Raw genomic sequence first — 22658 nt, 5'->3', positions numbered from 1 at the left:
ACATCTTCTCTACTCTTCATGGTTCATCCCAACTTTGCATCATCTGCAAAAAACTGAATATCTTCACCAATATCATTAATATACAAGTTAAACAGTAATGGCCCTAAAAGAGACCCTTGAGGCACACCGCTAGTGACTTTCCTTTTCCTGGATATCGCTCCCCTATACACAACTTGTTGATACCTAGTCTCCAATCCAATGCACCAATCTAGTATCCAACACCATCCGCTCTAGTTTGACTATCAACTTATCATGTGGTAATCTAGCAAAAGCCTTGGCAAAATCTAAGTATATTACTGTGTATCCTTCTCCTCTGTCCAAGGAAGCTGTCACCTTATTGTAATAAGTAAGTAGATTACTAAAACATTACCTCCCTTTACAAATCCATGCTGTTCATCAAAGATAATACCATTGTTGCTAGTTCTCACAAGTTTCTCCAACAACTTAATTACAATATCTGACACATAGATAGGCCTATAGTTTGATGCTCGAGTTCTATCACCTCTTTATGAAGTGGCACAATCTTGCTCTCCTTCCACTCCTTAGAAACTTGAACCAGTGGAAGACTCGTATTAAAAAAATATGTCAAGGCTGGCATCAACTCCCTGGCACATTCCTTCAGAATACATGGTGATATATTATCAACTCCCACAGCCTTATTTACTTCGTTTACACCTTATTTTGCTTTTGTTTTAAACAAATTCACAAACATCACTTTGTCTTCTCTTTTCTACTAATTGGAAACAAAAAAATCTAACTAATATATATGCAAAAAGAATGAGGCAATTTGGTGATCTTGAAAATATTATGTGTAGAGAGTGGAAAGTGGCACTATATGTAGTTGGAGGACTGAAAAGTGCATACAGTAGGTTCAGGATGCTCTCCCATGATAAGTCCTTGAACTCTTCTGAGATGTTGCACAATAATATCACTTACTCTTTTTATGAGTGCATTATAACTAAGTATACAATCATTAATTCAGAATATGATATTGAATCACTAAAGTTTGCTGTACAAATGTTCCAGATCCTTAAAACACGCACACATCTATGTGCTCTTAGTAGTACACATGACTGGGAGTTTCATGTGCAAAGCATAATCACAGAATTTTTTCATCTTTTTCACTTTGGTGCAACCCATATGATATATCTTGCATCATGTGAGATGGAAAATTTGAGGTTTGTTTTCTTTCTTTATGACCAACTGGAAACAAAACGAAATTAACTAATACAAAAATATCAAAATTTAGTGATCTTGAAAAATACACTGAATGCACATTCTACTTAAAGTCTATTCTATAGATAACATCATGTGTCTTTACTGCTTTGTACATGCTTATCACTAATAAGTAGAATCAAATTTCACTCCTTTGAACAAAACTACTTGTCTCAGAAATCATGGTCAAGTGGATGTGAATTTGACTGAAATTTTTTAATGCATTCCAGAAGTGGAAACATGGTAACTGTACATGACAAGAGGGGCAAGAGAAAGGTAACCCTTAGAAGTTGCATGACAATGTAGTGTGAGGATCAGATTTTTTTGCTTAGAGTGCGAATGTGGGAACAGGCTACCATGGTCATGAGCTCCATCGGTGAATGATCTTAAGGAGATGTATCATAGGTATGGTGTGAATAACAATTACAGCAGGTCTCATATAACGAGTCTTTTTCTGACTTCACAGAGATGACCATGTAATAATAACAGTGTTCCAAATACAAATGCTAATGTCCATGTAATAATAATATATTTCTAATATGAATATTAATATTACCTCTTCTTTCTCCTTAATTTCAAACCAGCCTTTAACCTTCCAGCGTTGTTGTGTCTGATATACATTTTCAGTATTCTCCAAAATACGCCAAGTACGATTCATATCTCTCTTCCGAACTGTGCTAGAGGGGATATTCTCTACTGGTGGAGGGTATTCAAGCTCTTCTACTAGAACAAACATGGATGGATCTTCCATACGACGAGCTTTGATAAGAGCCTATAAAACACATAAAAATGTATGACTATTTGTCTTAGTTGATGCAATATTTGCTTTCTTAATAAAAATTATTAAGGGTTTCCATAACTCAGTCAGTATTGTTGATGCCCTTTGGTTCGAAAGACCTGGGTTCAGTTCTCATCTAGGATGAGAAGAACTTTTATGAGTACTATTCAAGTAAAGGTGAGTTAGCCAGTCTCATGAGGGGAGTGGCAAGGGTATCTCCTGGAAACTCAGGTTTTTCACCCTGCAAAATAGAAAAACTGATCAGAAAGCACGTAGTTGGACGGGGATCAATCGTTCGATGCTGTTGGCACACTCTCCCTCGATGAGTCTTTGGACTCCCTGGAGGTGTCACATAATAATAATAATTTATGGAATAGGGTTGACTATCTTAATTATATTATCTCCTATCATAAGAAGCACAAGTAGGTTTCTAAGAAGCCAGTTTACTTAGCTGTGACAGGCCATTGAGCCAAGCACCAAAGAAAAGATGGAATAGAGAATTCCCATAGGAGAGGTGTTTTTTTCCTTTGTGTGTATGGGGGGGGGTAACATATGCCTAGCTGGCAATATGAACTACAACTTATATGTAGGCTAGACTCCAGTATCAGCAATAAAACTGATGTAAAAATTATTTTTTGCATTTGTTTATTTGGTTTAATGTTTTAAGAATTGTTCAATTCTTAAAAATTGTTTAAGAATCTATATGACTGTTCTTTTCTTTTTGTTAAATATACTTTTCAAACTGTTCTAAGATCAGAATAACATTTCCTTCTGTTTCTTAGCATTTCTTTCTTGTTTAGATCCAATATCATCAAAAAATTGAACACAGGAATTGGAATTTTGTAACCTTCAAAATGTAATCACAATTAATAGTTTTAATGGAACATGTGAGATAGACATTAAAATAACTTTCATGGCTTACACATGTAACAAAAATTATATAGAATTTTATTCAAAAACTCCAATATATTTCATCCAACATTACGTGGACATCATCGGGGGAGACAAACTGTTAACTACATTCAAAACATGAATCACAGTAATGAGTCAAATCATAAATATTAGCTTGTGTCTCAGCCTCAGGTGAAGTATATGATATTACACAATTCGAGTGCAAAGGAACAACTGTAGAAAGTTGCATAGATAAAATTTATTTAAAATAATTATTAATTAAAAAAAGCTTATGAACAATTAATAGTGATCATTTCACATGTTTCAAGGAAAACGCAATCAAATTTGAACTTGCTGGAGTGAAGAAGTTTTGTCTGGTTCCAAAGAACTCTGTGCCTAGTGTTAATAGCATGAGAATCAAGGTCGGACTTGTCAGATTCCAAAAATGTAAGAGTCTTGATGTTCTTCATTTCTGAACAAAACAGAATGGCCAACCTGTCCAAAACAGAAAAGATGACATGAGCAGGGTACTTGATAGACACCTAGTAAGGAAAGATGTGGTAATATATCCTTTGTTGATGGTAGAAAGGAAGCATATAGATTTAATTTATGAAGAACCCTTGCTGTTTGTTCCTAGGTTCCTTTAAGGTAGGGTGAAATTCTTTTCACAGCAGATTGTGGTCTGGTAGAAGGATGATAATTATCAACAATTTTCTGAATAGTAGTTTTGTTGTATCCATTACATATCAGATTGCTTTTCATTTTATTCAGTTTATCCTGAAAAAGGAGGATCAGAAGAGCAGATTGTATGGGCTTTATGTAATAGTAGGAGGATGAGTGAATGTATCTGCCAGTAAAGGTTTGCTTCCAATAAACTGAAAATTCAACATGACTTGTATCCAAAAAGAGTAGCTGGTTATTGGATTCACATTCAATAGTGATGTTGATACAGGAGTACAAGGAGTTTATTTTCTCTAGGAACTGAAGTAATTCCGACTCAGTGTGGGAGCAGACTACAAATATATCATCAACAAAATGTAACTACATACGAGGCTAATGGAATATAGTGTCAAAGTTCTTTATTCTAGATGCTCCATAAAATAATAGCTGAGGCTGGTGAGATAGGACTGCCTATTGTTGTTGTTTCTCCTATTTGTATGAACAAATAGCAACATCAGAACAAATTACAAGGATTATTTGTAAATTCAATCTGTAAGCTTCCTTCAAACCAGTTCAGAAATCGTCTTCCTTCCTGCTATTTACAAAGGATACATTACCACCTCTTTCCTTACCAGGTGTCTATTAAGTATCCTGCTCATGTCAACTTTGTTATTTTGGACAGACTGGCTGTTCTGCCTTGATTAAAATAAACATCAAGACTATATTATATTTTTGGAATCCAACAAGTCTGGTCTTGTTTCTCATGCTACTGACACCACACAGAGAGTTCTTGTGGAACCAGGCAAAACTATGTTTATTCCAGCAAGTTCAAATTCGATTATCTTTTCCTTGAAACATGTGAAATGGTACAAAATCGTCCAAACCTGAACTGATCAAATTGCATGCCAATATCCAAGTTTTGGGAAGTAATCACTATTAATTGTTCATCATAAGTTTTTTTTTTAATTAATAATTATTTTAAATAAATTTATCTATGCAACTTTCTACAATTGTTACTTTGAACTCTGATAGTGTAATATCATATACTTCAGCTGCAATGAGACACAAGCTAATATATATAGGGCGCTAGTGAGCCAAGCGCTGTGGATGCGATTTGAAGAGCTCCTGATTCAGATAAGTTTTACTAGGAATAATTAAGTATATATGCATAATTGTTTGAGTAAGAGAGGCTATAAACGTTGTGCGCTACCGGTATTATTAGTATGGGGGATTTTTCTTCCCTAAACTAAATTACAAAATCGTTATTATTAGACCTAGTAACCTGCTGAGAGAAAAAAAAAAAATGGTGGCGGCATTGCCATTTCATGACTTTAATTTAGATTTCAGTCGTTTCGTTAAGTGTGAGGTCTGTTATATGTATTCCTTCGATTACATAAATGATTTGTGGATGTTTAGTGTGGATGGAAGAAAGGTGTGTGCGAAGTGTGACCTGAACGAGGAACTGATGAATGCAAATATGAAATTGATCACAGAAAGTGTTAGTACCAATTGTGTCGCGAGTGCACGTTTGAAAGAGAAGGATGGCGAGTAAGAGAGGCGAAAAAATGATAAAAAAATCAGGAAAAAAAAAAAAAGAGCGATTTGAAAACCGTAACGGATGTTAAAAGGGATGAAAGTGAGGCGGAAAGAAACAATTGAGAGAACGAATGAAAGTAGAAATGGCAAGTGAAAAAAATCGAAAGAATAAATGATAGCGAAAAAAGAATGAATGATGGCGAAAGTTGGATGCATGTTGGATTGAAAGTACTGAAACAAAGAAAGATGAATGACAGTAAAAGTGAGAAGAATGATAGCGAAAGTTAGATGCATGTTTGTCTGAAAGTACGGAAGCAAAGAAAGATAAATGAGAGTGAAAGCGAGAAGAATGATAGTGAAAGTTGGCTTTATGTTGGACCGAAAGTACGGAAACAAAGAAGGATGAATGAGAGGGAAAGTGAGAAGAGGGGGGGGGGGTCGAGAGTTAGACAGTTAGAAAGATTTAATGATAGAGAGAATTTGTCGAGAGATTCGGAAAGTAAACTGGATTGGATGAGGCAAGAAATGAAATGGATGCGGAATGAAATTAAGAGAATTCAGGTCAAAACTATTAAAATAAATCATGATGGCATGAAAGAGTTAACGAAAGATGAGCGAGTGGCGTTGTATGGTGACTCCATTATTAAAGGTTGCTAGAGGATAAAATGCACGTTTTCCAGGCGGTAAAATGAGTAGAGTGATTGAGACATTAGATATGAGGCAGGAGCGAGCAAAAGAGTTAATAGTATTAATTGGTACAAATGATTTGAGAGAGAACAAAGAGCATGTCAAAATGAATATCATGAGGCTGCTTGGAAAGATAAAAGAGAATAGTGTGACAGGAAGGGTAGTCAGTGTGTTGCCTAGGTATGATTGTGGTGAAATAAGGCAGAGAGCAAGGATTATGAATGATATTCTGGCTGATATGTGTGAGGAGATGAGAGTACAGTTTGCTAATGTGTGGAATGAGTTTGAGGGACGAATTGAGCTGTATGGGAGCGATGGACTGCATTTGAGTGGCTATGGTGTGAGGCGCATGGAGAGACTGCTGCTGGAAAGTAGAGAGGTGAATAGAGAGAATGAATCAGATCGAGAGGGGAGTGATGTGGAAGAGCAGGAGAGTAAGACAGGAGAGATTGGAGAAGTGGATATGTATGGAGAAGTGAGTGGTATGAGTATAGAAAATGAGAGAATGGGTGTGCAAGAAGAGCAGGGAAACAGGGAGGTTCAGGGTGGACAGGGGTACACAGTGTGAGAAAGGTGGAAGCTCCAAGAGGAGGTGAGAGCATGTGTAGGCAGGAAAGAAATGGGATGACCAGGGATCAAGAGGAAACAGATTTAATTGCAAAGGGTTCTAAAATGAAGAAGCAGAAAGGGAAATGGCCTCAGTCCAGCATGGAGAGATCACATCGAGTGAGTGGTATCAGTGGAACTAGCTGTAGATCCGGAAATGAGCTGTTGTGTTTGTATACCAATGCTAGAAGTATAAGAAACAAGGTGGATGAAATGGTTGCACTAATTGCATCTGTTCACCCAAAGATTGTGGGAATAAGTGAGACAGGGTTAGATGAGGACGACATCCTGACAGGAATAGAGATGGAAAGGTATGAGGTGTTTCGTGAGGATAAAAGGGGAGGGGGGGGTGCTATTGATGATAGAGAAAGAGTTATGTCCATACAAGGTAGAGATGCAAGAGGGAAATAGGGCCAGTGGTTTTGAGGCAGTATGGTGTGAGATAGAGGTGAATAGAATCGAATACTTGGTGGGATGTTGTTATAGACCTGGTAATGTGGATGGTGGTGATAGTGAAATGTATAGTCAAATAAGCCAAGCAAATAAGAAAAGGGTGATCATTATGGGTGATTTTAATTATGGCAATATAGACTGGAATGAAGAGATAGCAACTGGAAGTAAAGAAAATGAGTTTCTTGAGTTTTTGAGGGATAACTACCTCAGACAGTATGTAACAGAGGGCACATGAGGATTAAGGGTCTTGGATTTGGTCATCTCATCGGAGGATGTAATTATCAATCAGGTGTCAAATCATCCACCAATTGGTGAAAGTTACCATGAGGTGAGTACCTCGGTGGTTGCCAGCAGTGCAAGGACCCCTGTGAAAAAAGGGTATATGTGGAACTACAAGGGGAGGGGTGATTATGAAGAGCTCAGGAGATAGCTTGCAAGTGTAGCATGGAATGAGGAGTTAGCTGGAAAAGAGATCAATGCAGCTTGGGGGATTTTCAAAAACTATCTAGTAGATGCAATGTCTAAATGTATTCCACAGATGAGAAGGTTAAATAAGGTAGGTGTGAGATGGATGAATAAAGAGATTAAGCATGCGCTACAGAGAAAAAGTGCATTGTAGAGGCAGCATAAGAGAAGTGGAAGTAACCAATTTCATGAGGTCTACAAAGACAAGGCAAGGAGGGTGACTTGGTTGGTGAGAGTAGCTAAAGAGAGGTATGAACAGTAGTTAGCTAATGAAGCCAAAAAGAATCCTAGGGAGTTCTTTCGATATGTAGCCAGCAAAAGAAAGAATGATTATGGAAAGATGACATTGATTGGAAAAAATGGTATAAAGACAGCTGAAGCAGAATGTGTGGTGGAGATACTTAATGAGCAGTTCATAAAGATCTTTCAATCTTGTGAATGTGACTTCACATGGAGAGATTGAGAGCAGTTGATGATGGGGAGAAGAGACTGACTGTAAGTGAGCAAGAGGTGTTTGCCGAGTTGAGTAAACTAGATGTAAACAACGCTGTGGAACTTGATAATATATCACTGCATATTCTGAAGGAATGTGCCAAGGAGTTGACACCTGCCTTGCCATATTTTTTTAATACGAGTCTTGCACTTGGTCAAGTTCCTATGGAGTGGAAGGAGGGCAAGATCATTCCACTTCATAAAGGAGGTGATCGAACTCGAGCATCAAACTATAGGGCTATCTGTGTGTCAGGTCTTGTGGTTAAGTTGTTGGAGAAGCTTGTGAGACCTAGGATCCAGAGTTGGGTTGACAACAATGGTATAATCTTTGATGGACAGCATGGATTTGCTAAAGGGAGGTCATGTTTTAGTAATCTACTTACTTATTACAATAAAGTGACTGCTTCCTTGGACAGTAATAAACTTGGATTTCACAAAAGCTTTGATAGAGTACTTCATGATAAGTTGACAGTCAAACTAGAGTAGATGGGGTTGGATATTAGATTAGTGCATTGGATTAGAGACTGGCTATCTGATAGGTATCAACAAGTTGTGTATGGGGGTGCGATATCCAGGAAAAGGAAAGTCACTAGTGGAGTGCCTCAGGGGTCTGTTTAAGGGCCATTACTATTTAACTTGTATATTAATGATATTGGCAAATATTTGGATGGAGATTTTCAGTTGTTTGCAGATGATGCAAAGTTTGACGAACCATAAAGAGTAGTGAAGATGTTGTGGCCTTGCAAGAAGACTTGAATAAACTGAGTGATTGGGCAAGCAAATGGGGATGTGAGTTCAATGTTGCAAAATGTAAGGTTTTTAAATTTGGAAAATAAAGATGGGATCCAGAATTTATGCTTGGTGAGAATATATTGTTGGAGGTAGAGGAAATAAGAGATCTGGGGGTGATAAGTGGATAAGGATCTAAAATTTAAGGGACACATCGCCAAAATTGTGAAGACAACACAAAATCTTCTGGGAATGATGTGGAGGACATTGACGTGTAGAAGTAGGGAGATTCTTGTTCAGTTGTATAAGGCTTTGATTAGGCCACACATGGACTATTGTGCCCAGATTTGGTCACCGGGTTTTCAGAAGGATGAAGAGATGTTGGAAAGGGTCCAAAGGCGAGTGACTAAGGTAGTTTCTGACCTCTGGAATGTCAGTATGAGGAAAGATTGAGAAGATGTAATTTGCAGAGTCTGGTGGAGAGAAGGAAGAGGGGAGATATGATAGAGACTTACAAGTTGGTAAGGGGTTGTTATAAGATCAATGGTGGAGAAGTTCTACAGAGAATAGTGTGAGATCAGGGGAGAACCAGAGGTCATCCCTGGAAACCGTATAAAGAGGGTGTGAGTAGGGGAATGAGAGGCAGGTTTTTTTTGTGCAGAGTTGTGAATGATTGGAATGCCTTGCCTGAGAGTATGGTGTCTGCAAGGAGTTTGAGTGTGTTCAAGACACTGTATGATGAGATGTGTGTGTGATAAAAGGCCCTCCCAGATGAGTCTTTGACTCCATGAGGTCTTGTCTAATAATAATAATATACACATGATTTATGACTCATTACTGCAATTCGTGTTTTGAATGTAGTTAACAGTTGGTCTCCCTGACAATGTCGATGTAATGCTGGATGAAATGTACTGGAGTTTCTGAATAAAATTCTATGTAATTTTTGTTACATGTGTAAGCCATGAAAGTTATTTTAATAATCATGATTATTTACCAAAACATTTCATAATGGACATTAATAATTCTCCATAGGGGGAAGTATGGCTTTGTAAAAGGTAGGTTCTGTCTTAGTAATTTATTCACATTTTATAATAAAGTGATAGAGGAATTGGATAAAGGAAATGGCTACACCAATACTGCTGCACTTTGCAAAGGCATTTGACAGAATACCACATGGAAAACTACTACATAAATTGGAGAAAATGAAGATGGACATGAGGATGGTGGCATGGGGGGTGGGATAGCTGATAGATATCAGAGACCTCATTCAATTAAGGTGAATGAGGATGACTAGTGGAGTGCCCCAGGCTCAGTACTAGGACCACTGCTTTTTTAATTTGTATTCGGTTGTTCACTGATGATGCAAAATTGGAGGGGGGGGGAATAGTTGATAAAGGTGATGTATATATCTTGTAGGATGATTTAAATAAATTAGCAGTGTGGGAAAAGGACAATGGTTATCAGTTTAATGTTGTAAAATGTAAGGTAATGCACTTCGGGATGAAAAGATTACATACTTTGTATCATATTGACGAGGCTAGGAATTTGGTGGTGACGGTAGATAGAGATTTGAAATTCAATGGACATATTGCAAGAGCTCTCAAAATAGCTCAGAGGATGACTTGGATGCTGAACATATTGACAAATAAAGATAGGAAAGTTATTATCCCTCTTTATTTATAAGGCTATGATTCGGTCAAATGTTGACTACTGTACACAGATTTGGTCACCTGCATTTTTTGGGAATTGGGAGGTGGAGGAGGATTCAGAGACAAGTGACCAAGTCCGTATGAGGATAGATTGAAGGGTTGCAGAGTTTAGCTTACAGGCAGAGGGGAAGGGATATGATAGAAAGTTAGAAGTTACTAAAGGGATTCTATAAGATTGACAAAAAAAGAAATTTTTCGATACATGGGGATTGGGGGGGGGGAAACAAGGGTCATACCTGTAAGGTTAGTAAGGGTATGCAGACTAGGTTCTCATTCACCACTCTCCAAGTAACTAGGTTACTTCGAGAGTGGTGAATGAGTGAAACTGATTACCAGAGGTGGTTGTGAGCACCCAAACACTCAATAAGTTTAAGAGATGTATGATAGATATTGTGTTAATGGATAATGTAGGTCTTCCGTGATTAGTTTTATGACTCCATGGAGGACTGGTATAAATAATAATAACACAGTGCAAATATGTAACAGAAAATGTTAAAGAAATTGCCATAAACCAAGCTACCTGAATTTAACTTAGATGTGCTGGATATACTGTATGTTGTTATAGCTCCTGACAAGCTTGGCGCTGAACAGATATCAACTCCACTCTGCAATTAACGTGGAGTCAAATTTCATTATGGCACAAATGTTTACGAAGTCTCGAGATATTAGATAATTTTCATCAAGTGATATGAGACTGCTATTCTGCTGGAGGGAGGCTTCATTGTCTTGAAAAACGTTTCATGTTTGATCTCTGGGGTGGTTTAGATTATATAACCTTAAGCCTACTCATAGTACTATATGTTCTATAAGTTATCAAACATTCATTATGTTGAAATTGTGGAGACAAGACACACATGTTGGAGCAATTATTTTACTTAAAACTAACACAAAACACTCGATGTTTTGACCCCTATATCAAGGTTATTTTCAGGAATACATAAATATATACACATTAAATAACAAGCTATATTACAATCCTGCCCTGTCAGATGTCTTCTCCCTCCAGGAGACTGACTACATTACAATACACTTTACCAAACTATAGCATAACTGTTCTGTTAACTCTGGATTTAGAGAAAGATCCAGAGAGAAAGAGATAAAGCCACAGTAATTTAATAATAAGGTGAGACACCTTTTGGCAACTCATATAGGTAAATATGACTTCTCCATTACTTCCACCTTGGTATCATCAAATCTCGGTCTAGCTCCCACTGACGAGACCTCAATAAAGGTCGAAACCAGTCTGGGTAGTGGCCCTTCCCTTAATGCATAGCATTATACACGTCCACATCTCCTTGCAGACATGTATAATTCCGTAAGGAGATGTGCTTTGCATTATGGGAGATACTAAGACAAGTGGTGATGAGAGCTTGGTTCACCTTTACCACGAGTTACCTCAGTCCTGAAGATACTTCAGGCATAAACTTTGTTTGCTTACACTTGGAAAAAGGATTAAACTAGATTTATTATGTTCTGTTAACTATTTACTCTAGATTGACTTCTGTTGAGGGAAAGAAAGAGAGGAAAGATTAAAAATATAAAAATAAAAGTTTAAAAAATGATAATAAATAACATACATTTAAGGTGGAGATTCATGGATAGAAGAAAAACAGTAGCACAATAAAACAGTGGGTGGTCAGCGAAGAAACATCCTTTTCATTGAGTATATAAACACAAATGATGCATCTACTACTTACAGATATCCAAGACCTGATTTCTTATGTTTGAATGAATACCAAAATAGCAGCTACAACAATCATCTTGAGTATTCGCACTGCACTCTAATTTATTATGCCACGTGCACTCCCCCCCCCCAATCAATCAGATATTCCATGTAAGAGATTTTTTTTTTTTCATAGAATTGAGAAAAATGTAAAACAAGAGTCTATTCCTGGAAAATGTATCATGGAGTAACCAGGAAAGTGAGGAGAAGGTTTTTTGCATGGAGTGGTTGGTGAGTGGAATATATTGTTGAGTTCTGAGGTTCAGAAACAGTGAATGAATTTAAGGTGCAGTTTGATTAATGTTTGTGATAGCAAGGATATCCCTGATGATTCAACATTCTGTAACATTCATCTTTGCCTTTACTGCATTTCATTTGGAAAATAATTCTACTCTCTTCTACATTTTTCTTTGAAGTTTGATTTTTGGCAATCCAACTACCTAAGCAGTAAAGGCCTTGGGATGCCATCTACTGCCACCACTAGTAGTTTTTGTCTGTAAACTCTGTGTGTGTTCTCAAGACCAATTTGTCTATGCGGGATGAAAAACCTGAGTTTCCAGAAGGAATAAAAAACCTGCTACCCCAATATGAGATTGGTTAACTCATCTTCAATTGGGAAAAAACTATATAGATTTTTTATAGATTTAAAAAACTATAAAAATTCCTCTCATCAAGATGAGAATCAAACTTAGGCCTTTTCCAATTGAAGAGTGCAACATACCATTGTTCTTCCAATTGTACGGACAGTCATTCTGCATTTTGTAGTCTTTAGACTTCCTTGGAGTAATTAATCAACATATCCTAGGAGTCCATTCGATATTCACTCATCCTGGTTGGCTAAATGAGTAGTATTTCCACTCTCCAGTGTGTGTTGTGTTTGTGCGTGGGAATGTCACTACTGCATTAATGTTCATGACCGTTTTTAGTGTAATAGACAATTTTCATTGCCTGATATGTATAGAAAGCCTTATGTGGCAGTGATTATTTATAATAATGGTTCATGGTATAAATGACACCAAGAGAGAAAAACATGTATTTATTAAACTTACTAATATTTTACTGGTTTCCTATCCAGAATCTTCAGAGTGCAATGATACTTATGTAAACTAAACTGCATGCACAAGGAACTTCATATACTCCAAGATGTTTAAGAGGATGCAGTAGATCTTTAGGAGAATAGATGAAATAGCTAGCTAAATGGAAGGTTTGAAAGTGGCATGGCATATTTGCAGAGAACTTTGGCAATTTTTTCTGATGTACTCTTAACATACTGGACAGGAATAGTTTTGCTGTGATCCTGTATGTTGGGTGTAGGATGGATGAGGGGGAGGCATGCAGTATTTTATCTATTTTATATGTGTTGTACCACTGGTGCTAAAAAGGTGTTGCAAAGGTTCCTGAGCTAAGTTTCACACTTTCCTGTGAATGGGTTTTCTGTAAAAGGAGAAGGTTAATGAGCCATTACAAAGTCATGTCACTAGTGTATCTAGAAAAGGGAGACAACTGTTACTTATGGTGAAGTTAATTTTAGGATGTTGGCTGTTAAGGTGCACCAAAAATGTATCTAATGTGTCTGAACCATGAGATCAAACAGCAAACACATCATCGACATGGTGAAGATAAACTATTGGTTTAAATGCAGCTGCATTGAGTGCTTGGTTTTCAAAATGTTCCATATAGAAGTAGCTGGGAGGAGGGGGGGGGGACCCACTGCAGTCTCATCCAGCTGTTTGTATATTTTTCCTTTCCATAGGAAATAACCTGCATATATGGTTAATCTGAATAATTCATTTATATCGGGGATGAGGAGGAAGTGTGGTTAATGAGGTCAAGGATCTCTGTCAAAGATACATTTCATGAATAGCGAAGTAACATCAAAACTGATTATTATTATTACCCCAAGACCTCATGGAGTCAAAGACTCACCTGGGAGGTTCTTTTATCACACACACACATCTCATCATACCGTGTCTTAAACACACTCAAACTCCTTGCAGACACCACACTCTCAGGCAAGGCATTCCAATCATTCACAACTCTGCATGAAAAAAACCTGCCTCACACTCCCCTACTCACACTCACACCCTCTTTATACAGTTTCCAGGGATGACTTCTGGTTCTCTCCTGATCTCCCACTATTCTCTGTAGAACTTCTCCAGCATTGATCCTATAACAACCCCTTACCAACTTGTAGGTCTCTATCATATCTCCCCTCTTCCTTCTCTCCACCAGACTCTGCAAATTACATCTTCTCAATCATTCCTCATATTCGACATTCCAGAGGTCAGAAACTACTTTAGTCAGTTGCCTTTGGACCCTTTCCAACATCTCTTCATCCTTCTGAAAACCTGGTGACCAAATCTGGGTACAATAGTCAATGTGTGGCCTAATCAAAGCCTTATACAACTGAACAAGAATCTCCCTACTTCTACACGTCAGTGTCCTCCACATCATTCCCAGAAGCCTTCGTGTTGTCTTCACAATTTTGGCGATGTGTCCCTTAAATTTTAGACCCTTATCCACTTATCACCCCCAGATCTCTTATTTCCTCTACCTCCAACAATATAGTCTCACCAAGCATAAATTCTGCATCCCATCTTTGTTTTCCAAATTTAAAAACCTTACATTTTGCAACAATGAACTCACATCCCCATTTCTGTGCCCAACCACTCAATTTATTCAAGTCTTCTTGTAAGGCCACAACATCTTCAATACTCTTTATGGTTCGTCCCAACTTTGCATCATCTGCAAACAACTGAATATCTCCATCCAAATCTTCGCCAATATCATTAATATACAAGTTAAATAGTAATGGCCCTAAAACAGACCCCTGAGGCATTCCACTAGTGACATTCCTTTTCCTGGATATCGCACCCCCATACACAACTTGTTGATACTTATCAGATAGCCAGTCTCCAATCCAATGCACTAGTCTAATATCCAACCCCATCTGCTCTAGTTTGACTATCAACTTATCATGAGGTACTCTATCAAAAGCCTTTGTGAAATCCAAGTATATTACTGTGTATTCTTCTCCTCTGTCCAAGGAAGCATTCACTTTATTGTAATAAGTAAGTAGATTACTAAAACATGACCTCCCTTTAGCACATCCATGTTGTCCATCAAAAATAATACCATTGTTGTCAACCCAACTCTGGATCCTAGGTCTCACAAGCTTCTCCAACAACTTAACCACAACACCTGACATGCAGATAGGCCTATAGTTTGATGCTTGAGTTCGATCACCTCCTTTATGAAGTGGCACAATCTTGCCCTGCTTAGGAATTTAACCAAGCGCAAGACTCATATTAAAAAAATATGGCAAGGCAGGTGTCAACTCCTTGGCACATTCCTTCAGAATATGCAGTGATATATTATCAAGTTCCACAGCGTTGTTTACATCTAGTTTACTCAACTCGGCAAACACCTCTTGCTCACTTACAGTCAGTCTCTTCTCCCCATCATCAACTGCTCTCAATCAAGTCATATTCACAAGATTGAAATATCTTTATGAACTGCTCATTAAGTATCTCCACCACACGTTCTGCAACAGCTGTCTTTATATCATTTTCTCCAATCAATGTCAACCTTTCAGAATCATTCTTTCTTTTGCTGGCTACATATCGAAAGAACTCTCTAGAATTCTTTTTGGCTTCATTTACTAACTGCTGTTCATACCTCTCTTTAGCTAATCTCACCAACCAAGTCACCCTCCTTGCTTGGTCTTTGTAGAACTCATGAAATTGGTTATTTCCACTTCTCTTATGCTACCTCTGATGTCAGAATTTGTGACGGGTAGATTTTTTTCTATTAATGTCTTAAAGTGCAAGAAGTTTTTAACAGATGAAAGGGATTCACTATTGGATGAAGGAGGAAGTATTAGGTTTTTGAATTTTAGGGACCCCCCCCCCTCCATATGTTAAACCACCCAATCACTGGCTTTTTTATAAATCACTGATGTATTTTTTTGGAGGAAGGGGGGGGTGATTTTGTAAGATCCCAATCAATAATCTGATAAGTAGAGGAGTCCTTAAGAAGATTCTTTCATTTTTTTGTTGTAATCTTCTTGGTTTATAATAAACAGTTGAGTTTCCTTTATCTGCTTTTACTACAATAATTTGTTTATTCCTATGTAACTTTTTAAGTGCTGATATATCTTTATATGGAATGTTATTTTTTTGGGAGGTTTGGATTTCATTAGAATGTTATTAGCCATTGTGGGTGCAAGCCCATAGATATCATGTTCCATGCTAGTCATTATTTCCAAAAACTGGTACACAGCAAAACCGTTCCCATCTCATATGTTAAGAGTACATCAGGAAAAAAAAAAAAAAAAAAAAAAAAGCCAAAGTTCTCTGCAAATATGTGTCTCCATGCCACTTGCATACCTTTCATTCAGCTAGTTACCTTCATCCATTCTAAAGATCTGTTGTATTCCTCTTGAACATTCTGAGGTGTATGAAATTCCTTTTGCCTGCAGTTTAGCCTACTTTGGACAAAATAGCAGATCAGTTAACATCCACCTTGAAGAACACAAAAGTTACATCCACAATCATCTGTATGGCAGACTGTACTCTGGATGTTGCTTCACATTGGATTAGATGAAGGAAAACATCCATATAACAATGAAGCTGTTATAGGTTTGAGAGACTATTTTTAGAATCAGCATCAGCTATGAAACACTTTTCCTACCTCAACAAGTGTATTTGCATTAATTTACCAAAGATACAGGATACTGTCATTTTGAAACCTGATAGCCTAACTGCTCCATATTAATTTTATGGTTCTCTGGCCCATAAAGGGCACCATGTAAGGAAATTAGTTCAGTTATAATTTGAATTGTTTTCCATAATTACTTAGTTTAGTGCCATGTGCCTGTCACAGATATAATTGTTCTCTGACAATGCTGGGTAGTAAGCCAGTGAAATAGTAATAAGTTTAATACATGTATTTTTTTCTCCTCTCTTGGTGTTGCTTATACCATGAAGCATTACTACAAATTCATTGCCTGATATGAGATCACCTCCACCCTGCCTTGCTTAATGGATTTGAAGCAGTATGGAAAAAAAAAAAAAAATCCATATTTGGTCTGTAGAGTAGAGTAGAGTTCCCAGGTTATGTAGATGATCTGTAAACAATCCTATCCATGTTAATAGGTAAATTCTTCATTAAATGTCCCTGTTATATCCCTTATCCACCAAATTCAGCAATTTCCATGCTACCAACCTCTTCTCATAAGATGATTCTAGAATCTGTGTGTGTGCTAGTTACTTTTCTCTGAATCCTCTCCAGATTTTCCTCATCACTATGTAAATGAGATAACTTTTGCTCAAACAGCCTCATGTGGTCTAATTAAAGCCTTATACATTAGAACAGTGTTTTTAAAACTGAGGTTACAACCAGCATTTTTTTTTTTTAAATGAAAGAGAATAGAAATATTAGAGTTAATCTCACAGATTTTGCACCTTTAAAACACTTTATTTTGTATAAGTGTTCAAATCTAACTATAAAACATAAATGAACTCATACCTGTCACATTAAACAAAATAATTTTTTGTATTATTTGAGTTTTTTCCCCCCTCTTTTATTAAATGTTAATACAATCATATTTGATGTTAATTACATGTAGCAAGGGCATATACTGTTTTGTAAAATTTTTGTTTTAGTTTAATAATACATATGGGGGGATGGGTCACATTGGAAAATGTATGTCTAACTGTGTAATAACAAATACATTTACTCCGTAAATGTATTTTTACTAATTAATAAAGAGTACTGCATTAGGACTACTACCTCTGTCTCTAATTACCAGCATTCCCTCTTTATCATGGCAGCAATATTTGAAACACATTTCCCTAATATGGTACATAGCATTCAACTTCTTCATTCTTAAATACAAAACTCTGAAATAAATAAACAACAAGCCACCAGCCCATTTAATTTTCACAAAGGGATGAGACATTGCCATCACATTCTATTACTCTTATTAACTTTGCAACATCAGCTAACAGCTGAATATTTTTATTCGATGATTTCAAAATTTTTGTGAAAATTCAATAATCACTATTACTCCACTGCCTTTATTTTTCATAATGATTTGATTGATTGATTGATTTAACCCTTCAGTCATGTCTGACTCTTGATAACTTTGAAGGTAAGTGTTTTTGTCACAAAGTATTTTCCTGATTCATTACCATACAGCTGATGAATCAGGCCAAAACTGGGTCATAGGCATTCATGGCTGTAAATCCATGTGTATTCACAGGGCCAGTTTGCCTGTTCTGAGGGACAAAAAAACCCAAGTTTCCAGGTGGGAAAAACTCTCTACTTCCATATGAGACTGGCTAACTCACCTTTAGATGAAAGAGACCAGATAAAGGCTGCTCATGTCAAGGACGGGAATTGAGCCCATGTCTTTCCAACCAAAGGGCCTCTTCTATACCAAATGAGCTATGGAGGTTCTTTTCATAACGGGTAATGATGTAAAAGATAATTAAGATATGATGTAAAAGATATATAAGATAAGAAATCATATCTTATATAAAAGATATAAGACATGATTTCAATAAAATACAGTAACCCTTCAATTATCCAACCACATTAAAAAACCAATCAGCTAGTCAGATAATAGAAGGGTTGATTAACTGAAGCACAGTTAAATAGTGCTGTGTTACAAGTCAATTGACACTAACCCATTCAAGGGGATTTGGTAAGATTACTGTATTATATACAGGATTACTGTATATAATTTTTTTTTCACAGAAAAAAAAAAAGAATGGACTTAAAAAAACTTTTATTAGTTCCCAAAAAACTGCCCTATATATATATATAGGGCAGTTTTTTTGGGGACTAATAAAACATCAGTTTAAAAGCCATAAAAAAAGTTCTCCAATGCTCTATATGAATATAGATCATGTTCATACAAGGAAATTTTTTGAAAATTTACCTGTGCAAGAATGTCCTGTGCTGTACTTGTAATAGGAGCTCTAAGAATGGCATAAGGTTGATCAGGAGAAACATTATAAATACATACAAGGAAATTTTCTTCACTTTCTTCCCAGTCATGTAGTTCATCTCCATTCAAATTATTATCTTGCTTCTTCTAAAACAAATGAATATATTCAACATTACATGTGAAACAAATTTAGTTAATATTCAGCAAAGTTCTAGGTAAAAAAAATAAATAAAACTATGAGAGTTAAAATAACTGACATATGTTATGACTAAAGAATAACTTTTGCTTAATGTTGATCAAAACTTACATTTGTATGTTCATCTTTATTTTACTCAAACTTAAGTAAACAAAAAGTTTGTATGTGAAATATCTTCATGATTAAAATTAAATCAAAATGTAGGAAATGGGAAGAACTTGTAGATATGAAATATTAGCATAATGGACATAGAAAATAAATGAATGCCAACCAAGAGAGAGAGAGAAAGACAAGTAGTGTGATTGAGGGTAAGGAAGACAAAAAATAAGGGAGAAAAGTTTTGGGAAATAGTGTTGATGGTGAAGATGAATGTCAAGCAAGAGTAGGTTGCTTAGAGAGAGAGAGAGAGAGAGAGATGCACTGAAAAAAAGAAGTGCAACATATGAGGAATGTGTTAAGAAGAGTGAAAGAAGAGATTAGGAGACTGGAAACAATGGGTGTGAAGTGAATGAGAGAGAGAGTTATGGGATTGATAGAAGGGGGAGAGAAGAGGAGAACCAGGTGAAGAGAGGAAATGAGAAAGAGAGAGAGTGCAGGAACCAGGGATGGAGATGATTGGAAGACAGGTAAGTGGGAGAACAAGGAGAGAAAGTGACGAGAGAGAGAGAGAGATGCAAGTGAGCAAGGAAGAAAACAGTGGTAAGAGGTGTGCAAGATAGAATGCTAGAGGAGTGTTTGCTTGGAGGAATGATAGACAGTATTACTATGGCAATTAAGTGAGGTGAAAGAGTGGATGAGATGAGATGAAATGAGATGATTGTGATGATAAGTCAAAATGACTTGAGGGGTGGTGTGAATTGGGTGGCAAAAATTTGAGGTTCATGCTTGATATTGAATGGCAGTAGACTAAGAAAGTGAAGATGGTGTGCTACCCAGGTATGATAATGCAGAGCTGAGGAGAATAGTGTCAATGATGAATGGTATGATAGCCAGAATATGTTGAAAGAAAGAAAGGCTTGGATTATGTGGATGCCTGGAGTGCATTTCAAGACAGATGGTTTGTGTTTGAATGAAGAAAGGATGTGGGCAATGTTGTCCTCAACACAAGTAAGAATGCTGGTGCAAAGAAAGTGGAATTATCAGGGTGGATAGTAGCAGGAAAGGGGGGGGCTTCTTGTGGGAATAGTCACATGGGAGAACACATGGTGTCATGCAGAATCCAATAGAGTCTGGAAGGAATAATGCTAAGAATACTGACAATGCAGCGTTTCTTTATACTAATGCAAGGAGTTATCCAGAAAAAAAAAAGGAGATAAATTTGTGGTGCTGAGAATTAGGGGTGGAGTATTGTTTATGATAAGTTATGACCTCTGAGAGGAATTGGGTGGCAGTGATGGTTTTGAGAGTATGTGCTGTGAGGTGGAGGTGGGCAGGACAAGATATTTAGTGGGATGTTGCTATAACCCAGGGAGCACAGAGTGTGAAGAGTAGGAGATGTTCAGGCAGTCGAGCTTGGTAAATGCAAAATAAAAAATTATCATTATGAGAGATTTTTACAGCAGTATAAATTGAAATTTGACTGGTATCTTGGCTACTAGAGGGTTGTAAGGTGTGTAGCGTTGGTAAAGAGCTCTGGAAAAGATAAGTGCTATTTTAAGTAATAATTGATAATATTTCACGAATTTTAGTGTTGTCTTATTTATTTATGATAAGGAAGTGTCTGTGTGATTTATTAGTTGAAATTGCTTTCTTTAAATAGAATGCAATGGCGGTACTCATGAGGTCAACCAAGCAGGTGTCGACTGGTGCAACTTGGTGAGTGCTGCAAAAATCAAGTGGCATTAATAACATTTTTCAAAAATGATTCAATGTCATGAGTAATATGTATGCAAGGCAAAAGTGTAAGAGATGTGTTTGTGGAGAGGGAGGGAGGGAGAGAGAGAGAGAGAATGAATGAACGAACGAACAAACGGGAGATGAAAGTATGGATTCATAGGAACATTATTAGAGCACGAGGCAATGAACGCGTAACATGCTGAAAAGATAAAAGATGGCAGAAATGAAATTAAAGCTAGTGAAACTGAAGGAGTTAAAGAATGTAGAAGTGGAAGTTAGTGATAAGGGAGTGAAATGGAAGTAAGGAAATGCATGAATGAGGAAATGGAAGTAAGGCATGACAGAACGAGAGGTAGTGAGACCGCAGGAGTCATAGAGAGTGAAATTGTCAGAATGCAAATTTGATGAAGCAGTTATTAAAAATGAAATGAGAAATATATGGCATAATATTAGAAGTATAGTGGAAACTAATGAAAGTGTGCAAAAGAAAAAAGAGTAAAAGAGGTGATGATTCCAGGATAGCAGTGTATGGAGATTCCATAGTAGGATAATTCAGTCATGAGGAAGAAATGAGCAAGAGAATTATTGGTGGTTGTGGGGACAAATGATCTAATTGGACATAAGGAGCATGTGAGGGTGAATATCAGAAGGTTATTGAGAAAAGCAAAAGATAACAGTGTTGTGGGAAAGGTTGTCAGTGTGTTGCCGAGGTATGACAATGAATTGAGATGGAGAGCCAAAATCATCATGGTATGGTAGTAGAGCTGAGTGAGGACAAGGGAGTACAGTTTGTGGGAAGAATGGAATTATACAGGTGTGACGGGTTGTATTTGAATGGCTTTGAAGTGAGTGCATTGGAGAAAGTGTTGTTAGATGGAAGTACAGTGTGTGATGTGTGCAAGTATACATCATAAAGTATACTATGTCCCTCAATCCATTCTTGTATTATATTGCTAACCAATCTCTCCAACATCTTGACTACAAATGCAGTTACTGTATTTTCCAGTGTATAAGACGCACTTTTTTACCTTAAAAATGGGGTGCGTCTTATATAATGAAGGTAAAGATTGTTTCCTCTTTTCAAAGTCATACGCACTCCCTTTTATGTTCCAAGATCTTTGTAGGTGGTTAATGGTGCAATCAAATTGATGCATGACCTTCACGTGACTTCTAGTGTGTCATTGGCTAAGAACGGGGAGTCCCTATTCAAGTTTCATATCTTATCCGAGTAATCAGTTACTGATGTTTATCAGTATTGAGTTGATGTGTTGAGATATTTTATGTTCAGTTTGATATTTCCCCGTAGATTTTAGTGATGGAAAAAAACAGTTGACATTCATATACTTCAAGTTACAAATTGCAGGTTGTAAAATATGCGGAAGAACATGGGAATAGGGAAGCTGAAAGACATTTTGGACCTCTGCCTACAGAAAAAATTATTAGAACTTGCCATGGTCAGAAGGAGATTTTGTACAATTTGTGTAATGAAAAGTGCGCGGAACGTGGAAAAATTGTGAAGTGGCCAGAACTAGAGACCGAAGTTTTGAAATGGGTGCAAGAAAATCGGCAAAATGGCATTGCCATTTCAACAAAAATGATTCGTACACATTCAGCCAAAGTAGCCTGTGAGCATTGTTTTGGTTTAGGTAAAGTTTAGTTTTTTTCCAGAAAATTGTATTTAATTTCTTGGGTGTGTCTTATACACCGGAAAATATGGTATATATACT

At 36.9% G+C, this 22658-nt stretch overlaps 1 protein-coding gene across 1 annotated transcript in view; it reads right to left on the bottom strand.

The window, feature by feature from the left end:
• LOC150106422 (uncharacterized) overlaps positions 1-22658 on the bottom strand; it is a 766385-nt gene that overhangs the window by 44957 nt on the left and 698770 nt on the right. The window contains exons 46-47 of the mRNA XM_090392993.1: positions 18891-19046; positions 1772-1987 (exon numbers count right to left, since the gene is read on the bottom strand). Of these exons, the coding sequence (XP_090249119.1) occupies positions 1772-1987; positions 18891-19046 (372 nt within the window). The remainder of the gene's footprint in view (positions 1-1771; positions 1988-18890; positions 19047-22658) is intronic.

This window comes from Typopeltis vanoorti, chromosome 5 (assembly GCF_054136105.1).
Source record: "Typopeltis vanoorti isolate ZY-2024b chromosome 5, IOZ_Tvanoo_1.0, whole genome shotgun sequence".
NCBI lineage: Eukaryota > Metazoa > Arthropoda > Arachnida > Uropygi > Thelyphonidae > Typopeltis > Typopeltis vanoorti.
The sequence above is the reverse complement of the archived record's forward strand: the minus strand, read 5'-3'. Positions and strand labels throughout refer to the sequence as shown.